The sequence below is a fragment of the Saccostrea cucullata genome, unplaced genomic scaffold, assembly GCF_032062105.1.
Source record: "Saccostrea cucullata isolate Sc308-1 unplaced genomic scaffold, CSIRO_AGI_Scuc_v1 ctg203, whole genome shotgun sequence".
NCBI lineage: Eukaryota > Metazoa > Mollusca > Bivalvia > Ostreida > Ostreidae > Saccostrea > Saccostrea cuccullata.
The window spans coordinates 55,143-73,886 of record NW_026925998.1 but is presented as its reverse complement, the minus strand read 5'-3'; the positions used below and the strand labels follow the sequence as shown (position 1 = coordinate 73,886).

The 18,744-nt window shown below is 32.6% G+C and overlaps 2 protein-coding genes across 2 annotated transcripts in view; both read right to left on the bottom strand.

Moving 5' to 3' along the window:
- Positions 1-241: 241 nt before the first annotated feature.
- LOC134270329 (serine-rich adhesin for platelets-like) lies at positions 242-12,571 on the bottom strand. The gene is made up of 11 exons (XM_062752549.1): positions 11,617-12,571; positions 11,176-11,249; positions 10,701-10,762; positions 10,504-10,521; positions 10,213-10,343; positions 4,841-5,039; positions 4,019-4,210; positions 3,701-3,803; positions 1,100-1,210; positions 711-755; positions 242-580 (listed from the first exon to the last, which is right to left on the bottom strand). The coding sequence occupies exons 1-11, from the start codon at positions 12,566-12,568 to the stop codon at positions 566-568; spliced, it is 1,902 nt and encodes a 633-aa protein (XP_062608533.1). The 5' UTR covers positions 12,569-12,571; the 3' UTR covers positions 242-565.
- A 3,440-nt stretch (positions 12,572-16,011) lies between these two features.
- Positions 16,012-18,744, bottom strand: part of LOC134270337 (medium-chain acyl-CoA ligase ACSF2, mitochondrial-like) — a 47,788-nt gene continuing 45,055 nt past the window's right edge. The window contains exons 15-17 of the mRNA XM_062752558.1: positions 18,360-18,417; positions 18,206-18,280; positions 16,012-17,812 (exon numbers count right to left, since the gene is read on the bottom strand). Coding sequence (XP_062608542.1) covers positions 17,747-17,812; positions 18,206-18,280; positions 18,360-18,417 — 199 coding nt within the window. The 3' untranslated portion in view covers positions 16,012-17,746. The remainder of the gene's footprint in view (positions 17,813-18,205; positions 18,281-18,359; positions 18,418-18,744) is intronic.

The window sequence follows — 18,744 nt, the reverse complement described above, 5'->3', positions numbered from 1 at the left end:
AAGAAAATATGAAAATGAGAAGTTTTAAACAAAAGTTATGATTAAATGTATTTAAAAAAAAACCACGCTATTTGTCTGGTTTTAATGGGTGCCCACATAAAAGCGAGGAAATAAAAAAAAAAACCTAGAAGGCCTTTTTATGTCTCTCTGTTTGTTTGTATTTCAAATAAGACGCAATAGGAATCTGTCAAACTCTTTTATTAATGTTTTATTTCTTTAAAACATTGCAATTTTCATGATTAATAAAAAATAAATTACTGGTCATATTGCCATCAACATTTATCTTCACATTTCCATTATTAGATACACATTTTCTAAGAATATAAATTTAATATAAAAATATACATTATTTTGAAGTTGTCTGCAAATATCATTGCATTTTTAGTCTCAAGGCTTAATGTGTAATATTATTTCATTCATGCAGACATTCATAATTTGATTTTTCCCGCATAATTCACATCCTTTTTATCTTTACTTTTATCAAGGGTGATTTAGGGCCCTTTCCCTTTTTCCTTGGTAGGTTATGGACGGATGTTGGTTTTGTAAAGGTCCATTCTCAATGTTGTCAAAATGGAGTAAGCTGTAAAAAATTATATATATTTACTTGAAACATATTTTAATTAAAAAAAAAAAAAAATAAGATTCAAAGTTTAAAAGCAAAAAAAAAAAAAATAGTTGAAAGTGAAATTAGGGGAAATTAAAGGACTAACCTGATCGGTGCTGTATTTATTTGTAGTTAGCTTAGGTCTTGTTATCTAGAAGAAAATCCGATGCATGTAAAGCGAGTTTAAAAATCGAGTGTGTTGATTTGATAACATTCAAAACTGGTTATAACATGTGCAGTGTGCAAATCTAGGTGTTGCATTCTTAAGTATTGATTAAAAGGTACGCTGGTAAAAGATGTACAGAGGTTAATAAATGCCATTCTACTAGTATTCCAGACGATCTCTGTAGACTACTTCGCATAATCAGTTTAATGATCAGTTTAATAGGCTATATCATGTGTTTATATGTCCACAATTTTAGAAAGGTAACTATAATACTCCCCCCCCCATCCAATCTTCTTCACAGTGTACCGAGGCAGAGAAATAATATATACCTGAGCATGAAAGGTTGGATCCTGGAAATGTCTGTCCATGGAAGCATAGGTTTCCTTGCTTTCTGATGGTTCCCAGTGGTCATAACCCTTGTTTTCAAAGGATTGTAAGTTCTAAAATAATTAAACAGCAAACATTTACATAATAGTTTCACAACAATAATAACTGATATCTATAGTACGAGGGTTTTTAACATTTCAGTAATCTTCATAATTTATACAATGTATCTTACTGTCGCTCATTCAGCGAAAAAATGAGGAAGCTCTTCATTTTGTGACATTTCTAGGGTATTATTGTTAACTCTTGAAAATTAGTATGTCGAAAAAATACAATGAATTGCTTAAGTATCCGTTCACTCATTAAAATATTCCCCCCAAAGCCATACAGGAGGTTCAAAAAACATGCAAGTATAAAATAATACACTTGTCACAAAGTAAATTTTACCAAATTTATTTAAAATGTAACAGAATTTTAACTTATAAAACGAATTATTTTTAATGCCTGTTTTTAACATATGTCGAAAATTATTTATCAATCAATTAATGTTTAGACAGTAAAAAAGAAATTTGTCACTCAATATTTATTTAAGGAATTAGTGTCAATCCTCTACCTCAAAGAGTGTCCGACTTGTATGTGTGATAATTGCGTAAATGTGTTAATTGAAGTTTGAGTGAATCCCGTATGTTGTGTGAGAGAGTTAGTTTTAGATCCGCCGTGGACAATCCCGGACGTGAAAATTAGATGCACTGGACATTCCGTCATCAAGAAAAATACAGTTTTACTCTGGACTATTCCGAGTTGCCAAAACGTTTGTGTGTCCGTGTGTGAGCGTTACCACCTGTCTTTGTTGTCCCCCGCTTTCGCGAAAGCGAGGGGACATTAAATCTCATTCGTCTGTCCGTCGGTCCGTCTGTCTGTCCGTCGGTCCGTCAGTCTGTCCGTCACAAAAACTTTAACCATGCCCATAACTTTTGATTTAGTGGAGCTATAATTTTCATATTTCATATGTGTATTCCTTGTGATAAGACCTTTCTTTGGGTACCACCAAATTTGACCTTTTGACCTTGACCTTGGAGTTTCAACTACTTTTACTAAAAAATTCCAAACTTTTACTTTGGCCATAACTTTTGAATGGTAGGTACTAGGACTTCCATATTTCACATATTTATTCTTTGTAACAAGACCTTTCAATGAATACTAACAACTTTGACCTTTTGACCTTGACCTTGGAAATTTACGTACTTATGAAAAAACTATATCCTTGACCATAATTTTTGAACGGTAAGGGCTACGGCTTTTATACTTCACATATTTTATTCTTGTAAGAAGACCTTTCATTGGATACCAAGAACTTTGACCTTTTGACCTTGACCTTGGAGTTTTAACTACTTTTTAAAAATTATTACCTTGGTCACAACTTTTGAACGGTAGATACAAGGACTTTTATATTTCACACAATTATTCTTTGAGGAAACACCTTTCATTGGATACCAAAAACTTTGACCTTTGGACCTTGACCTTGGAGATTTACGTACTTCTGAAAAAACTTTAACCTTGACCATAACTTTTAAACGGTAAGGGCTAGGGCTTTTGTACTTCACATATGTAATCCTTGTGAGAAGACCTTTCATTGCATGCCAAGAACTTTGACCCTTTGACCTTGACCTTGGAGTTTTAACTACTTTTTAAAAACGTTAACCTTGGTCACAACTTTTGAACGGTAGAAACTAGGACTTTCATATTTTAAATATATGTATTTTTTATGGCAAGACCTTTCATGGGATACCAAAAACTTTGACCTATTGACCTTGACCCTAAAAATGATATCTTGCCCACAAAGATACCGAAAGCGGGGGACCACAATTCTTTGAATTTGCTTGTGTTATGTGACTTGACTTGATTTATTTTTCAAAATACAAACTTTAACTTTTTCTTGCTTTACTTTCGTTTAATAAATTTTCATCACAAGTTCACTTGTGTTACACTTACTAATAATAACTGGGTCGAATATGAAGTGTAATTCACTTCTAGCCCAATAGAGTTTCCGAACTAAAAATCATTTCCTTACATCACGAATCTAGAGCAAACGCTCTAAACACTTCGCAACGAGGGCGACGGGAAAGATTTCAGTGTTGCATAAAGTCTTTCTTATACAGCAGAGGTTCATTTTTTCTTCTTTCTTAAATGTTTGGAAAATATTAGAAAATCTTTCGAAAGAGCTAGTAAAAAATTAGCCATTTTATGATATATATATATGTATACATGGGGGGGGGGGGACGGGGGCTCTCTGTTTTGTTTATGGTCTATGGGCCCCTTCTTTAGATAGTAGTTTAAAAACATTGCATGGGGGGGGGGGGGGTACATATTTTATTAATAAAATCATCCAGTGCCTTTTTGTTCTTTTACAACTTAAAAGTTTTGATATTTGAAAATTATATCTTGACATATACATTGTATAAAAAAAATATTTAAAATATTTGAATGGCTCTTCATATTATCCTGTATAAAGTAAACCACATCTGAATGATAATGTTAGCAGGTAAAATCACAAAACATGCTGCATTATAAAGGAAGCTAGTATAGAGATGGAGAGAAACACAAACCACTTGATCCGCTCCGACATCGTCCCGTGGTATAGGTTTCCTGTGGTATTCGTCTGAGGTAACGTATCTCCTGTCATACATTAAATTCTCACGGTCGTCAAACCTAAATAGGTAGATTACATAGAGTTTAATATTAAATAAATTTTATATTTATTTTGTATTTTAACAAAATTTTCTATATCAAATTACTTTAGCACTATAACATTATTTAATAAAGTATGTATCCAGAAATTCAAGTGCGAAATGAAATGCATTTCTAATGGAAAATTATTAACAAATTATAATACTCGAAAAAAAAGAAACATATATTATGTGTACCCTGAATCATAGCCATATTTTTGGTTAAATGGCTCCGATTTCTTCCTTGCACATTGTATGACCACGGCAAAGAGGAGGATAACGATGATTCCTCCTCCTACACCAGAAGCGATGATTGTCCACAATTTCCATGAATAAGCTTTATTTTTACAATCACTACCTGAATATGTAAACATATCATCTTCTTTGCACCTGAAAAAAAAACACTCTTTATAAAAATAACATGGCACAGATAACATTCTCTAAGTTGACAAGTACAATAATCCAATTTTGAGCTCAACTTTTTTTTGTAACAAATTTTCTCTAATTACATGTATGTAGCAATATATTGCTATAGCCTACATGTGATGTTTACATCTACCACCTTCTTCGATATCCAAAAGCATGATTCGAATACGATCAATTTTGAATCCAAAGCAGGTAAGGGCACTCTTTCATGATAAGATGATGTCATATGGCTTTCAAAAACCTTATTGAAATTCGGTATTTTGTAAATTCTATTGTCGTTATAATGATCTTGTTAGAAAAAAAGCTATCATTTGGTTGTATTATGCATAACATGTTTCATACTCAAATGTATAGTAAATTTATCTACAGAAAGGTAGGTCCACCTGATCAATACATTAGGCTCACGGGGGTGTATCTTATCAACAGCGGATGGTTACTCCGTCTAGGTACATAATACAACACCTGGAACTTCCAGGGGTCTGTGTTCTAAGCCATTACAATTTTGTATAGATTTTTGAAATAGACAACTAGCTGTTCGTTATCTTAACTTTTTTCATAAATATACAAAAATGTAGACTACTATGGCTTACTAACCTGCAACGGCCTAAATATTGATTGCCCTCGGCCTGTACATAGCATTCTCCATGTTCTGTTGAACAAGGACCATTTTTTAAGCAAGGGGACTTCAATGTGCAGTTGCTGCCGTTGTTCACGCAACTAAATCCTTTATTGTTTACGAGAGCATCCCGACATTTTTTTGAATTACACGCTGCTATGCTGGAGTAGGCTAAAGCTACAAGAAAATAAAATGCTGATTTTGTAAGGTGGAATGATTCAAAATCATCTTTAGAAATTACAAGTTCAAGATGGAATGGGTGCTAGGAAGACGTATATACACAATAAGAGAGGAATTAATTATCAAATTATGTACTTAAATACAAAACAAACATCTTAGAAATAAAATAAAGAGACATTTGCAAAACGAACTTTTACCAATGGAAAAGCAACAGTATACATTTATTGACTGAATTCGATTGCAGCATGCGTTTTGTCGGACCCAAGAACCAAATTGTCTGCCTGAGGCTGTTAGGCAAAACGCATTTTGCCCGAGTAAACCTCAGATCCGTCACTGTAAACATCAACAAATGCAAACGATATTATGCTCCGCCCATTCAAAACATTAGAAATGTTAGACGTTTTTCTGTACAGATTTGTATAGAAACAAATAAAAGACAAGATAGGATACGACCGTATTTGGCCGGCGATTTTGGATGTCTTTCAGAATGATCCAACAGTTATCCATAAAAACATGTTGTCAATCCTGCCTGAAAATAAGCATTGGCTCTAAGATTTAGAATATTATACAGAGGTCAGGAAATAGGTCAATTTTGGAATTTTGTAACTTTTATGCAAATTTTCATCGATTTTTCAGTACATTTATTTTTTGGAAAATATAGAACACAAGCTTGCCTGTCTACCAAGTTTATATATTTATACACTAGTATCACACTAGTATCAGATGCAATTTATGTGTAAAAATCTCAGATAGGCAAGCTTGTGCTCTATGTTTTCCGAAGAGTATCTCAAATATGATTAAATTCAACTAGAATTGAGGAAATTCTCAAAAATGTCCTACTTCTGCACCCTCTAGTGGCTTCCGTGCAAAATTAGTGCTTTTTTTAAAATAAGCATCATTTTAACTTCTCAACTACAAACTATCACAATTTTACCAGTGATCTGATTTTAACACAAATAAGGGACCAGATTCGGCCGTTAACCTATCTTGTCCTTTCTAAAGGTATTACAATATACATTAATTGACTGGGTTCGAGGGCAAAATGCGTTTTGTCGGACCCACGAACCAAACTGTCTGCCTGAGGCTGTAAGGGGTCTACGGGGTTTTGAGAAATGTGAGGATGAAATCTTTTTGACCTTTCGTTAAACTCAAGACCAAATCGTTAATCTGAAATTATATGAAGTAAATACATGTAATCTTTATATGATTTTACCGATATTTCAGCAGATCATATAGAAGTCTAAGTAATTTTTTTTAAACAAAATAATTAGCGTGTAAAATAATGAAGAACAAACAAATCAAAGAATTGTGGTCACCTGCTTTTGGTGTCTTAGAGGATGATATGCCATTATTTATGGAATATTGTGTCAAATATGTACTCCCTATTATATGTCATACCAAAGTAATAACCAATGGAAAAAAATTTAAAATTTGGTCAATCATGAAGGTCAACGGTAAGGGGAAAAAGATAGCATGCAGGAAACATCTTGTTACAGTGAAACATCTGAAGATAACGAACAGTATTCAAGAACAAAAGTTCACAAGACAATCCAAAAAAGGTGCAGAGCAAACACAGACCTCCAACACATCAGAGATGGGATCAGATGCCATGGAGGAGTGAGCATTCCGTGCCGACCGGTCACACCCTCCGTGAGCTTCTTGTGATGATCGAGAAGTAACAGTTCAATCGCTCGTCAATTTAGTGCATAAATAATGGACTTTAAATTAGTTTGAACAAGAGGCCCATGGGCCATATCGCTTCACCTGAGCACATGGGCTAGTTAAAAAACACAAATCAGCTTATTATTGAAAAGCTTACTTGTTGGGGGAGGGGGATTTGTTTTCTATTACTAACTTGAGAATGTCAATATATTAATAAAGCATACAAAAGTCCTGTATAATTTTGCCATACTTGAAAAGAAGATTTTTAAAGATTTTTTCCAACATATTACTCGATCTCCGATTGTGACCCCCCGTAAAAATTTGATCGGCCATTGTGGTCCGGCCCTACCCCCGGGGTCATGATTTGACCAAACTTGAATCTACACTACCCGAGGATGCTTCCACATGAGTTTTATCTTTCCTGGCCGAGAAGATTTTTAAATGAGACCATGATTTTTTCATTAATTCATGATTATCTCTCCTAGGAAGAGGGCTTGGCCCTTCATTTGAATAAACTTGAATCCCCTACACCCAAGAATTCTTTGTGGCAAGTTTGGTTAAAATTGGCACAGTGGTTCTTGAGAAGAAGTCGAAAATGTGAAGTTTACAGACAGATAGCTAGACGGACGGACAGACGGATTACAGACAAAATGTGATCAGAAAAGCTCACTTGAAAACTTGCTCACTCAGGTGAGCTAAAACGTCAGTTAAAAACGCATTAGACTCAATGATAAATTGTATTTTCTGATATGGTCATTGTAACGACCATAGAACTTACGAAATGATGAATTTAAACGAGACTGCTAATTTTCTTGTTTCATCAACTTGTTTGTCGATAATCTACCTCCTTTTAGAAATTATTCATACGTTTAGCACGCTCTTCTGTATCAAATTGACTGAGATATGAACATATGGAGATAACAAGCAGTTTTCAAGATCAAAAGTACATAAAAGAATACAAAACAGGAGCAGAACAAACAAGGACCTACAAAACATCAGAGGTGGGATCAGGTGCCATGGAGGAGTGAACATCCCCTGCCGACCGGTCACACCCTCCGAGTGCTCCTCTCATAATCGGGAAATAACGGGTCACTGTTTTGATCATAGAATTTATGAAATGATGACTTTAAACGAAACTGCTGATATTCTTGTTTCATCAACTTGTTTGTCAATAATTTACATCGTTTAGAAATTGTTCACACGTAGAGCATTTACCTCGTTTTAGAAATTGTTCACACGTAGACGATGCTTTTGCGTATCGAATGAGATATATAAACTTCCTATGCAGGTGATGAAGGTATATTTCTGCATAAGTAAGGGAAGTTGACGACAGAAAAGTTATGACCATCATATAAACTCTGTTTGCAGGTGATGAAGGTATATTGCTGCACAAGTAATTTGGAAATTGACAATAGATTAGATCTTGGTTGTTAGATTACCATTTACGTCTTTTTCCATGCAATGATCATGTCAAATATGAAAGCCATATCAACTGTCTTTCAAAAGTTATGACGAAAGATAACAGTTTTTAAAAGTAGGTCAAATTTAAAGATGAAAGTCAAAGGGTAAAACGTTCCGTGGGGACCCGGGTAAGAATAGGTCCTCAGTACCCCCTTGCTTGTCGTATAAGGCGAGTAAATGGGGCGGTCCTTCGGATGAGACCGTATAAACCGAGGCGGTGTGGCAGGATAAAGATCCCTCCCTGCTCAAAGGCCATAAGTGCCGAGCATAGGCCCAAATTTCCAGCCCTTCACCGGCAATGGTGACGTCTTTATATCAGTGAAATATTCTGGAGAGGGACGTTAAACAGTATACAATCAATCAATCAATCAAAGGGTAAAACAATAAAAAAGTATTTAGAAAGAACTTTTCACAGGTAATACACATATGTAATGTGAAGGCTCTACCCTTTTTCTTTCAATACTTATTGCAAATATAAAGCAATGGTAAAGGCCACGAGATCAAAAATCATAGTTTATTCGAAAGAGTCTTCTCACAAATAATGCACATGTAAAATATGAAAGACCTATCTCTCCTCATTCAAAAAGTTATGACTAAGGTAAAAGTTTTTGTGACAGCCGGACAGACCGAAGAGCGGACAGACGAATGATATTTAATGTCCCTCCGCTTTTACATAAGCGGGGGACAAAAATTTCTTCTTTTATTTTTCTCCATTCCCTTTGGTATGCCAACATCGTTTTCAATATTAGGATATAATCATGACTCTAAATGATATTGTCAGATAATCATTGAACCTACTAATAATTCAGATTACGTCTGCTCTTTCTTGCCATCACCAACCAACAATATACATTATATTGACTTATTGAATGCATCGACGATCGTTCGTTTTGCTTTTGAGTCTGCTGTTTGCTTAAATTATAGTCTGTATTGCATTTCAAATTTATTAATAGGGAAAATACTGTAAAAGCATTACATTTAGCGGTGTATTCTATATAAGGAATGAAGCTTATTTCAACTTATGTTATACTACACAACATAACTTGGGCCAGTTTACGCTTTATAAACCGCAAAGCGGTTTATAAAAAAAACGTAAACTGCCCAAAGTTATGTTATATCGTATAACATAAGTTAAATAACCTTCATTCCTTATAATTTAATTTCAGTGTAGACAGTGAGACAATTTTTCCTCCGGAAAAATTCAAATATAGCATATTTTAAAAGTGACGTCAAGCGGAGTAATACGTTTTTTGAAGTAACTCATTGTGACGTAGGCAAGTTATGTTATACAAAATATGATATGTTCCTCGGAATGATTCAGTCAATGAAATTGCTTGATACGAGTGAAATTGAATTATTTAGCGATTTTTGCGGAAAGCAAGAGTCCGCAAATTCAAGTGCGTCGCTAAATGTCTTGTATATTAACTTTTATAACTAGAAAATTCAGACGGCGCTTAATCAAATCTACGCTTACTTGTTGAAAATTGAATTTCCGCCAAATATCGCACTAATAATGCGTAGACGTCTTTATACGCTTCCTTGAAAATTGAACGTTGGAAAGTTAAACAGTTTTTAAAATGATACCTTAATGTTCAATTTCATTACTAATATACAAGTGAGTCGTGTTTACATTTAACTGATTATATCTTTTATATGATCACTTAAGGAATGTTTATAATCATACAAAGTTGTCAGGTAGGCATATTTCATGAAGCGCTAGCGCGCTCTGTGTAATTTACACACAAATAATTCACATTAAGCTTAAAAAAAATCCTTATATAAATTTTAATTGTTAAAAAGAACCAAAGAATTGCTTGCATGTTTGATTTACTCCCTGGCCTATATCTGTAGATTCATTAGGAAGTTATTTTAGCGCGATTTTCTACATGTACGTGTATGTAAACACGAAAATGGCATTCAAATTATTTTCACAGTTGATTTAGTACAAAATCAGAGCAAAGTAAATATTTATCATTATAAGCAAAGAACACATAGTGATTATGCAAAAAAGAAATTTCAGAAAAGATTTTAGAAATATCGTTTATACCTAGCTCGGCTATGAGTACAGATCCAGTGCTGTTAATTGTAGTTGTGATGTTCTCTATTGTCTCATTTTTAATTATTTCCCTTCCAAGTAGACTGGACGCCAGCACATCCACATGAAATATTACATGATAACTGAAATGCACATTGATAATTTACATGTATATAATGCAATATTGTGGAATTATTTTTATTTTAGCCAAACATCTTATTTAAAGTTGAACTTTAGTGTGTATCTTACTCAGGTGCCTACAATTCATTTTTATAAAATTTGAAATAAAACAAAATAAGATACCTTGTGTCATTGCCACAACTGAAAGTAAATGATAAAAAAATATATGTGTATCAAATTTGACATTTAAAGAGCATCGTTAGTGACTACAAAATGAAGAATAAATTATGTATCCACCCAAAGATAATTATAAATACATGTATCAGAAATGTAAACTACCAGAAAATTTTCCTTTTTATTTAGATTGAGAAATATCTCACCTGTCATCCGATTCGGTGGCTACCGATTTACAGGTATCAAGTTTCAGAATCTCGAAAATTATCTGATAAAAAGATAAGTTGAAATAATATAGTATTGCAGCAGAACTTACATTATAAACTCTTCAAAATGCATCATGATTGCAAAATTATATTTGTTATTTATTGTTTATTTTATGAGGGTAATATCAAAAATCCATATATTACAGGTCCTTGTTGACAGCCCCTGCCCTCCTTTAAAACACGCAACCAAGGTCCAAGGGTATTTTCATGAACTAGTATTCCTTCATAAATTATAAATTGTGCTAGAAGAAAATTGTCCTCTACAAAAATTTGAATTTTTCCATTGAAAATTCACATTTTTATAGAGGACAATATTTTAAGAAAGTAGAAAACGAAAAATGTCCTTGGATCTAAGATGTATATCTTCGGGGTGGGGGTATTTGAAGCAGTTTACTAACAATATTTTAATTCTTACATCTGCAAGGTCTTTATTTTCTTTCAAGCAATCTTTGAATGTCACTTTGATTGACACTGGTATTAAGGAATTACCTAAAATAATACTTAAAATTATATAAAATTATCAATTCTTGATTTATATGATAAAAATTGCCAGTAATTATATAAAAGTAAATCAAATACTTAAATTGCAATAAATGTGTTGCTAGTTTAGTTAATGCATACAAATGACGATTTAATACTCTTATGTATCTTACGACTGTTATCACTGGAAATGTCTATGTCTATCCGATGAAACTTTTTGTTGAATATTATTTTGAGTCTTTAATTTTGAATTAAAGAGTCCCCGAGTTGCAATAGATATAATCTGGTATACAAGTAAAAAAACTAATACATCTGAAAATTAATATTTACTTGTTACATTATTAAGAATTAGCAATTTATGATAAAAGGCTTATACCTGCATACAGGGATTTTGCTTCTGTAATATTATACGGTGGTGTTGTTTGATGTGATGTTGGGGTTGTTATTGTCTGGGGTAATGCAGTTGACGATGTTGAAGTTATTTCCTCCGTAGTGATCTCTTCCATTAATTCTCCTGTTGTCATGTTTGTTGTAGTTGGGATACTAGTAGTTGGTTCAGCATTACTTGATGAAGAAGTAGAATCAGATGAAGGTGATGCCCCTGATGACTGAATGACTGTTGGTGTTACAGAATTACTTGATGAAGAAGGAGATGAAGATGATGCCCCTGATGACTGAATGACTGTTGGTGTTACAGAATTGCTTGATGAAGAAGTAGATAAAGATGATGCCCCTGATGACTGAATGACTGTTGGTGTTACAGAATTGCTTGATGAAGAAGTAGATGAAGATGATGCCTCTGATGATTGAATGAATGTTGGTGTTACAGAATTACTTGATGAAGAAGTAAATGAAGATGATGCCCCAGTGACTGTTGTTGATACGCCACTTAAATTGGTTGCTTCTTCCGTTGTCGCTGTCCCCGATGGTTCCAAGGCTGTTGATGAACCACTTGTTTGTGGTGGAACAGACGAAGTATTCGTAGTCGACTCAGGTGATGTGGGTGATGTGCTGATAGCCACCTGAGATGATGTAACAGAGGGTGTAGTTGAATTTTCATCTGTCGAGGAATCGGATGATATCGTTGTTGTTGCATCTGTTGATATCATTGTGTCAGCTAATTGGGTAGTTGACGATACTGATGTCGTTGTGCTTTCTGTTATCACTGTTTCCGATGTCTCTGATGTTGTTCCGTCCCTGGTTGCGATTGACATTGGTTGCGTTGAGACAGAACTATTTGGGGTATGTGGATCAGTCGAAGTGGTTGCTGTCGAGGAATACATATTCCCCAGAATAATCACAAACGTGACGATAAATATGAACCTCATCTGTAAAATTCAATGAGACACTCGGGCTCATAAAAAACATTGATTAACAGGGAACTTTTTCCCCTGCATCCCCCCACTTCCCCTTTTACAGGTTTAAAACTTTAAACTTTTCTTTTAACAAATTGAAGTAATTATTAACTAGAAATTAAGACGTGTGTGTTTAAAAATAAAGGCAGTTGTAAATTTAGGTCAGTTAAAAGTACTAATAACATTCTCTTTCGATCAACTTGAACTATTGATTATCTAGTATAGGTAATAGATTGTTCAAATAGACGAGTACAATAAACGGATGATAAACTTTACATAAGGTGAATTTTCCAATCCAGTGCAATGGTTTATCTGAAATTCAAATAATCCATAAAATTTTGATCAAATGAAAAAAAGTCCACCTCTTTTGTTTTAATCTTTTCGTGCTTGCGTTTATGATATGTACAACCAAGAATATACATGTACATAAAAACAATACAGGTAGATGTCAGATGCGTCTGTCTTGTATAGTTTATTCAAAAATTTATGGGTAAACATTGTACTTTCACATAAGCACTAAAGTAATTAATACTTTTAATTCAAGTGAATTGGTAATTATATGGTTGAAGTTTTACAAATAACACAAGGATAATCAATTCCGCAGATATCTTAATTAAATAAGGACACATTACTATTTGTACTCCTATTTGATTATAGATAATCAGTTGAACTCTGATTCGTTAGCCAGTTATCCTTATCCGAAGTTTATAAAAATAAATTTTAGATTTCATATAAAATCAGATACAGCAATGAATTCAATAAATAACTTACTTCGCAAACTGTGTAAAAATGCCTCTCGTATTTGCTGCACTATTTCTTTTACCCAAACAAGGACGTTTATTGCGATACACGCTCTCCCGATAACTTTTCACTCCCGGCAGATTTATTACCCGTTTTCGGGCGTGTCTGCTATCATGCAGCGCTGAAGAGAGCAATTGTCAACACGGAATTAGGGTTGTAAACTACAAAACAAGCGAATCAAATCTGTATGGGTTATTTTTTTTTCGAATTTCCTCAAAACTCTTTCCTCCTTATTTAACATAATGAAAAAATCATTTTTTGTATAGAGTTTATAAAGTTCTTCTTAAAATAGAAATTGCATAAGACAATGATAAACCTGGTATTTAATACTGCGTTGATCTGGGTGTGAGAGAAGGGCACGCCGGGACTCTGATAACATTCACAATCTATGAATGATTCATATTGTCACCATATACGCACTTCTAAGGGGTACTAAATCTGTCGACTTCAAAGTCACTTAGACTTAACAAATGCTTTCTACCAATCAATACACTTCCTAAAAAATACCCCCTGATGCATATGATTACATTTTAAAATATTCGTATGAAATAAGTGCATTTATTTTTCCTGTACGGGCTTGACTATTGTTTTAACACGTACAGGTAGAGTGATACTCCTGCATTCTCAGCATCTCTTGATATCTTTGTCGATTCCCATTTGGTAACCTGCTAAGACATCTCTGGACAACTAACTACATCCTTGGAAATTCCGTTACATTGTATACACTCATCCTCATTACAATACACCACTCAATATCCTTCATGTATGTGTATATGTTTTGCAATATCTAACTATCATCTCAAATTTTAATAGGAATAAATGAAGCTTGAAAATACAGGAAGGGAATATAAACTATCCAAATATAGACGCGGGTTTCCGCATACATATTTTAGCATTTTATTATTAATTTAATAGATTTCTTGTATTGATATTACACTGTACAAGAATGTTTATATTGATCAAACACATCAATTTTTACTTCACTTTTTTGCATTGGATGTAACTATGATTACACTGTACAAGAATGTTTATATTGATCAAACACATCAATTTTTACCAATTTTTTGTTGGAGCATTTACTATATATGATTTGGTATGTGAATTAATTTACAGCTGAAATATTTTTTTAAATAATATATTCCTTACCTGAAAGCTGAATTTGCCTTGTGAGATATCTGAAAATATGCAATGCTTCACGGAAATACAGGTGAATATTTTAGCAACCAAGGTGTGGTCGAGCTTTTCTTTTTTTCGGGGCTTTCCAATGAATTATCTAAAACCCGGTAACAATATTGGGTGTGTTTATTACCGGTACTTTAAATATCCTCATACGAAAGAGGTTTTTATCTATTAAGCTTAAATTTATGCCACTTTGAAATTCAGTAACTATGTCCAAGTCGCAAACATAGTTCAGCTATGAAATTGTATGACAATATGAGCACTTAAACGTTTGGTGTCTTGCGAATACTAGTAATCCATTTCTCTAAATACGTATCTTGATTCTAATGACAGTCACACTGATAGTAAATACATGTAGATATAAACAAGGTGATCGTTAACAACACAATTAAATTAGGATTTGATCTGAGCAAATATTTAGAAAAATTCATAAAAAAAAGTTCTTTGGTCCTTGAAAGTTTTTACAACTACAGGAAATATGCTTTTTTGAGAAGCATGGATTTTCCAAGCAATTTTTTTCTACATTGAAACATGGAAATAAGACACATGATTTTGAATAAGTTACAACTTAAATTAATTTTTTAGTGGAGCTATTATATCCACACAAAAAAATCAGTATGATTAGCCAAAAAGTTAAAAATATTTGTAAAATGAAATAACCTGTTTTTTTTACAACCTAGTGGTTTTTACAACAGCAATAAAAAAAAAACAAGAGTTTACGAACACTAACAAAATTAAAGATTGTTATATATATTACAAAAAACTAAATATCCGTGGTATGAAAGTTAAGATCTATAGCAAATAAAAAGGAAGTTTACTACACAACATCTTTCCTTTTTTCAGCATTGATCATGATTGATGTATAAAAACGCCTCTGATAACCGTGCGGGTACATGTATTAACCCCATACATTCCTTTATCGGAATACTAGTATCTTTTATATATATACACATAGTGTACTGGTTTTGTGTGTGTCTACCCATTTCTCTTTTAAATACTACTAAAATAACATTGCGCACATTGTTTTAGCATATTTAAACTAAATCAGTATTTGTTAAAAGTACAAAGTTTATAATTACATACATCAAACTAGAGGTACTGTGAGCACTAAGCTCACTGAATGAATGGCAAAGTTATGTCAAATGATTTGTTATCTCAGATGACTTATTTGACATAACAAATGCGTTATAAATATATTGATACATGTAGTTAAAAGAAATATTTTGCTATTTAAATAAAAGAAGGTGAAAGGTACCGGGGCAGTGTTTTAGTTTGCTCTTAGCTGAACAAAGCTAAAGGAACATGACATAGAATATAGTTGTATTTTCAAAGTCTAAATTGAAATCATATTAAATATTCTCTTACAGTAAACAGTTATTCTCGGGTAAATATGTCGTAAATACTTTAAATTTCCAAAATAAAACGAAAAATAAAATTTCCTTGCAAAAAAGCCCATTTTTATTTGTACTATCATTTACAAAGCCCTCATTCACAAAAGACAGCATACACTTGTTTTTAAAATGCAGTATCGTATAAAATTCTAATCACAATAATTTTTTATTGTTTACGAAACTTCAGATCATACCCTAGCTTATCGTTACATATTCATGTAAGTTTCAAATGCTATTAGCCATGTTTTATAGCAATTTAAATAGTGCTGATTTCAGAATTAATTTCCTGAAAATGGAACTTTGCATGAAAATTACCTTCAAAATGTTCAAAATGAAATCTTCACTGTCTCAAAAATGAAACAAAAAATATTAAGTTTTTTGTTTTATTTGATTATTATTTTTTTTTTTTTTGGTGTATTTTTTTTTCAACAAAACACACAGAGAGAAGACACATGCAGCCTTATTATATTGTACTTGAAAACGACTTATCAAAGTTTTTAATTTAAAGGGTGCCGTGGTATATGTTTATAAAATTTTATCTGACTTTATTTTCAAGTTGCCAAATCCCCTTCGTATTATATGAAAAAAAGCTTTTTTGCAAATAAAATTTTGCATGTATTTTATTCATTGTTTCCTTGTCTTACTTTGAACAAATTTCCTTATTTTTTAATATTGAAAAAGCAACGCTAATGAAAATTGGTTGCTTCTAAAAATGTAAACAATGTAGATCTAAAAACATTGTTTTACACATAGACATCGTCGTCCGCGTGGTGCAGTGGTTAGAGCGTCTGCTCTAGAGTCGCGAACTAAGGAGTCAATCCTTACGTTGCGGGTTCGAATCCCGCTATGGGACTTGGAGACCGGTCCTTCGGGTCAGACTGTATAAACACCGTGGTATAAACCGAAGTCCTCTGTCGCAGTAGTGCTATTACGAAAATGATCCCTAACTGCTCAATGGCCCTGAGTGTCGAGTAGCTCTCCTCAGGAAATTCGAAAAGTGGAATTAGGTGCCGAGGAAGACTAAGCATATCTTTCGGCCGTTCACGCCCTCTTTGGGTCCTATATATTGATCAAGTAGACAGATATTCTGCATTCAGGTTATTTGCCTACATATGACGATTTGTATGAAATATGTCAATCAAAAAAATGATCACTATGAAATTTGTATTTGTTTCCAACGTACACGTGTTCAAAACGATAATTGTCAACATTCATTTTTCGTTTTTCTCTCGCTACAGCCATGCATTTTTTTTTTCAATGTATAAACACGTAAGTTAATCGCGATAACAGTTTTTATTAAATTTCTATTTCATATTTAATAGATGCAAATACGTATACCTTTTTAAAGGAATATCATGGGAGAGGAATATCCAAATATGTATACTTTTTTAAATGAATATCATGGGAGAGGAATATCCAACTTTTTGTAACTTGTTCAATCCCCTTGCCGTATTGTTAATAAAATATGTTCTAAACAATAGATATTTTATCAATTAACATTTGTTATGCAACTTATATCCATTTTTATTCGCATAGTAGACTTACAAAAAAAAGAAACAGAGTATTTTTTAACAGAACACCATACAAATAGAACATTGAAGAGAAAATGAATTACCTGTAATATAAGATTTTTTTAAATTTTAAAACAAATAATGGTTAGATTACAATCAAGGTACTTCGTGGTTCAGTTTAAAGATAATTCTGTACAGTACATTGTATTTGTCTAACATAATTCAACTGATATCATAAACATAAAAAAAAAATGCTTTAAACATATATATCAGGTATTTAAATGAGTACTTCTTTTGATTTCTTCAGCCATTGACTTCAATTTTATTTTATCTACCTAATAAAAAAACAAAATAATAATCGTTTACATGTCATTTTATTTATTTATTTCTCCAAAATATATTCTTAATCGAAATTGAAAGGGGACCAGTAGTTCGAAGATTAGAAACATCAAGGATCTTTTCCCTTTTTTTTTTTTTTTTTTTTTTTTTTTTAACAAAAATAACACACTTCTAATTTCCGCAATTGTATTTAACATGTTTAATAAGAGTTAATATCATTCACTTCATTAAGTATGTTAGAATATTGAATATTTGCATGTGTGTTTTTAAAAATATGTTAAAAATCCGAAGATGATTATAATTTTATTAATCTTTTTATATTGTTTATGAATCATTTTCAAAATAAAAGCTTTTGTCTGCTGTCGTTAAATCGACATTATTGACCTGACCTTATGGCGTGAACCAATTCGTGGAAGATTTTGCACGGGAATAAAATAGTCAGCACACATGGTCTCATCCACCAGCTTAAAAAAAGAGTCTTTATACAGGAAAAAAATCATTTTTAAATCTGAATTTTTCAATTTGGTTTTTAAAACATCTTACACTCAGCAACATGTGTTTCCTTATATTGCCTGGAGTAGCTGTAGACCCCTCTCTTAATCTGTAACAAAATACATTCAAGACGATAAAAACTTTGTGGAATACTATAACAGAATCTGTTCCATTATTGAAAATACTGATATTGAGCAAATAATAAAGTATTACAAATAATTGAATAATTTTGTAAAACAACAAATATCATGTAACATTATATAAATATTGCATGTAGTTGAGTGTAACATTGAAAAGAACAAGAGCCACGAAGCATCAAAATCCGCACCGTATTAAAAATTTATGAATTTTTGTTAAATGATAGTCTAGTATGTGTACGTTGTAAAACAGTTTATTTTTTAACAAAATCACTTATAGTTTTCTTTTTACAGGTGTT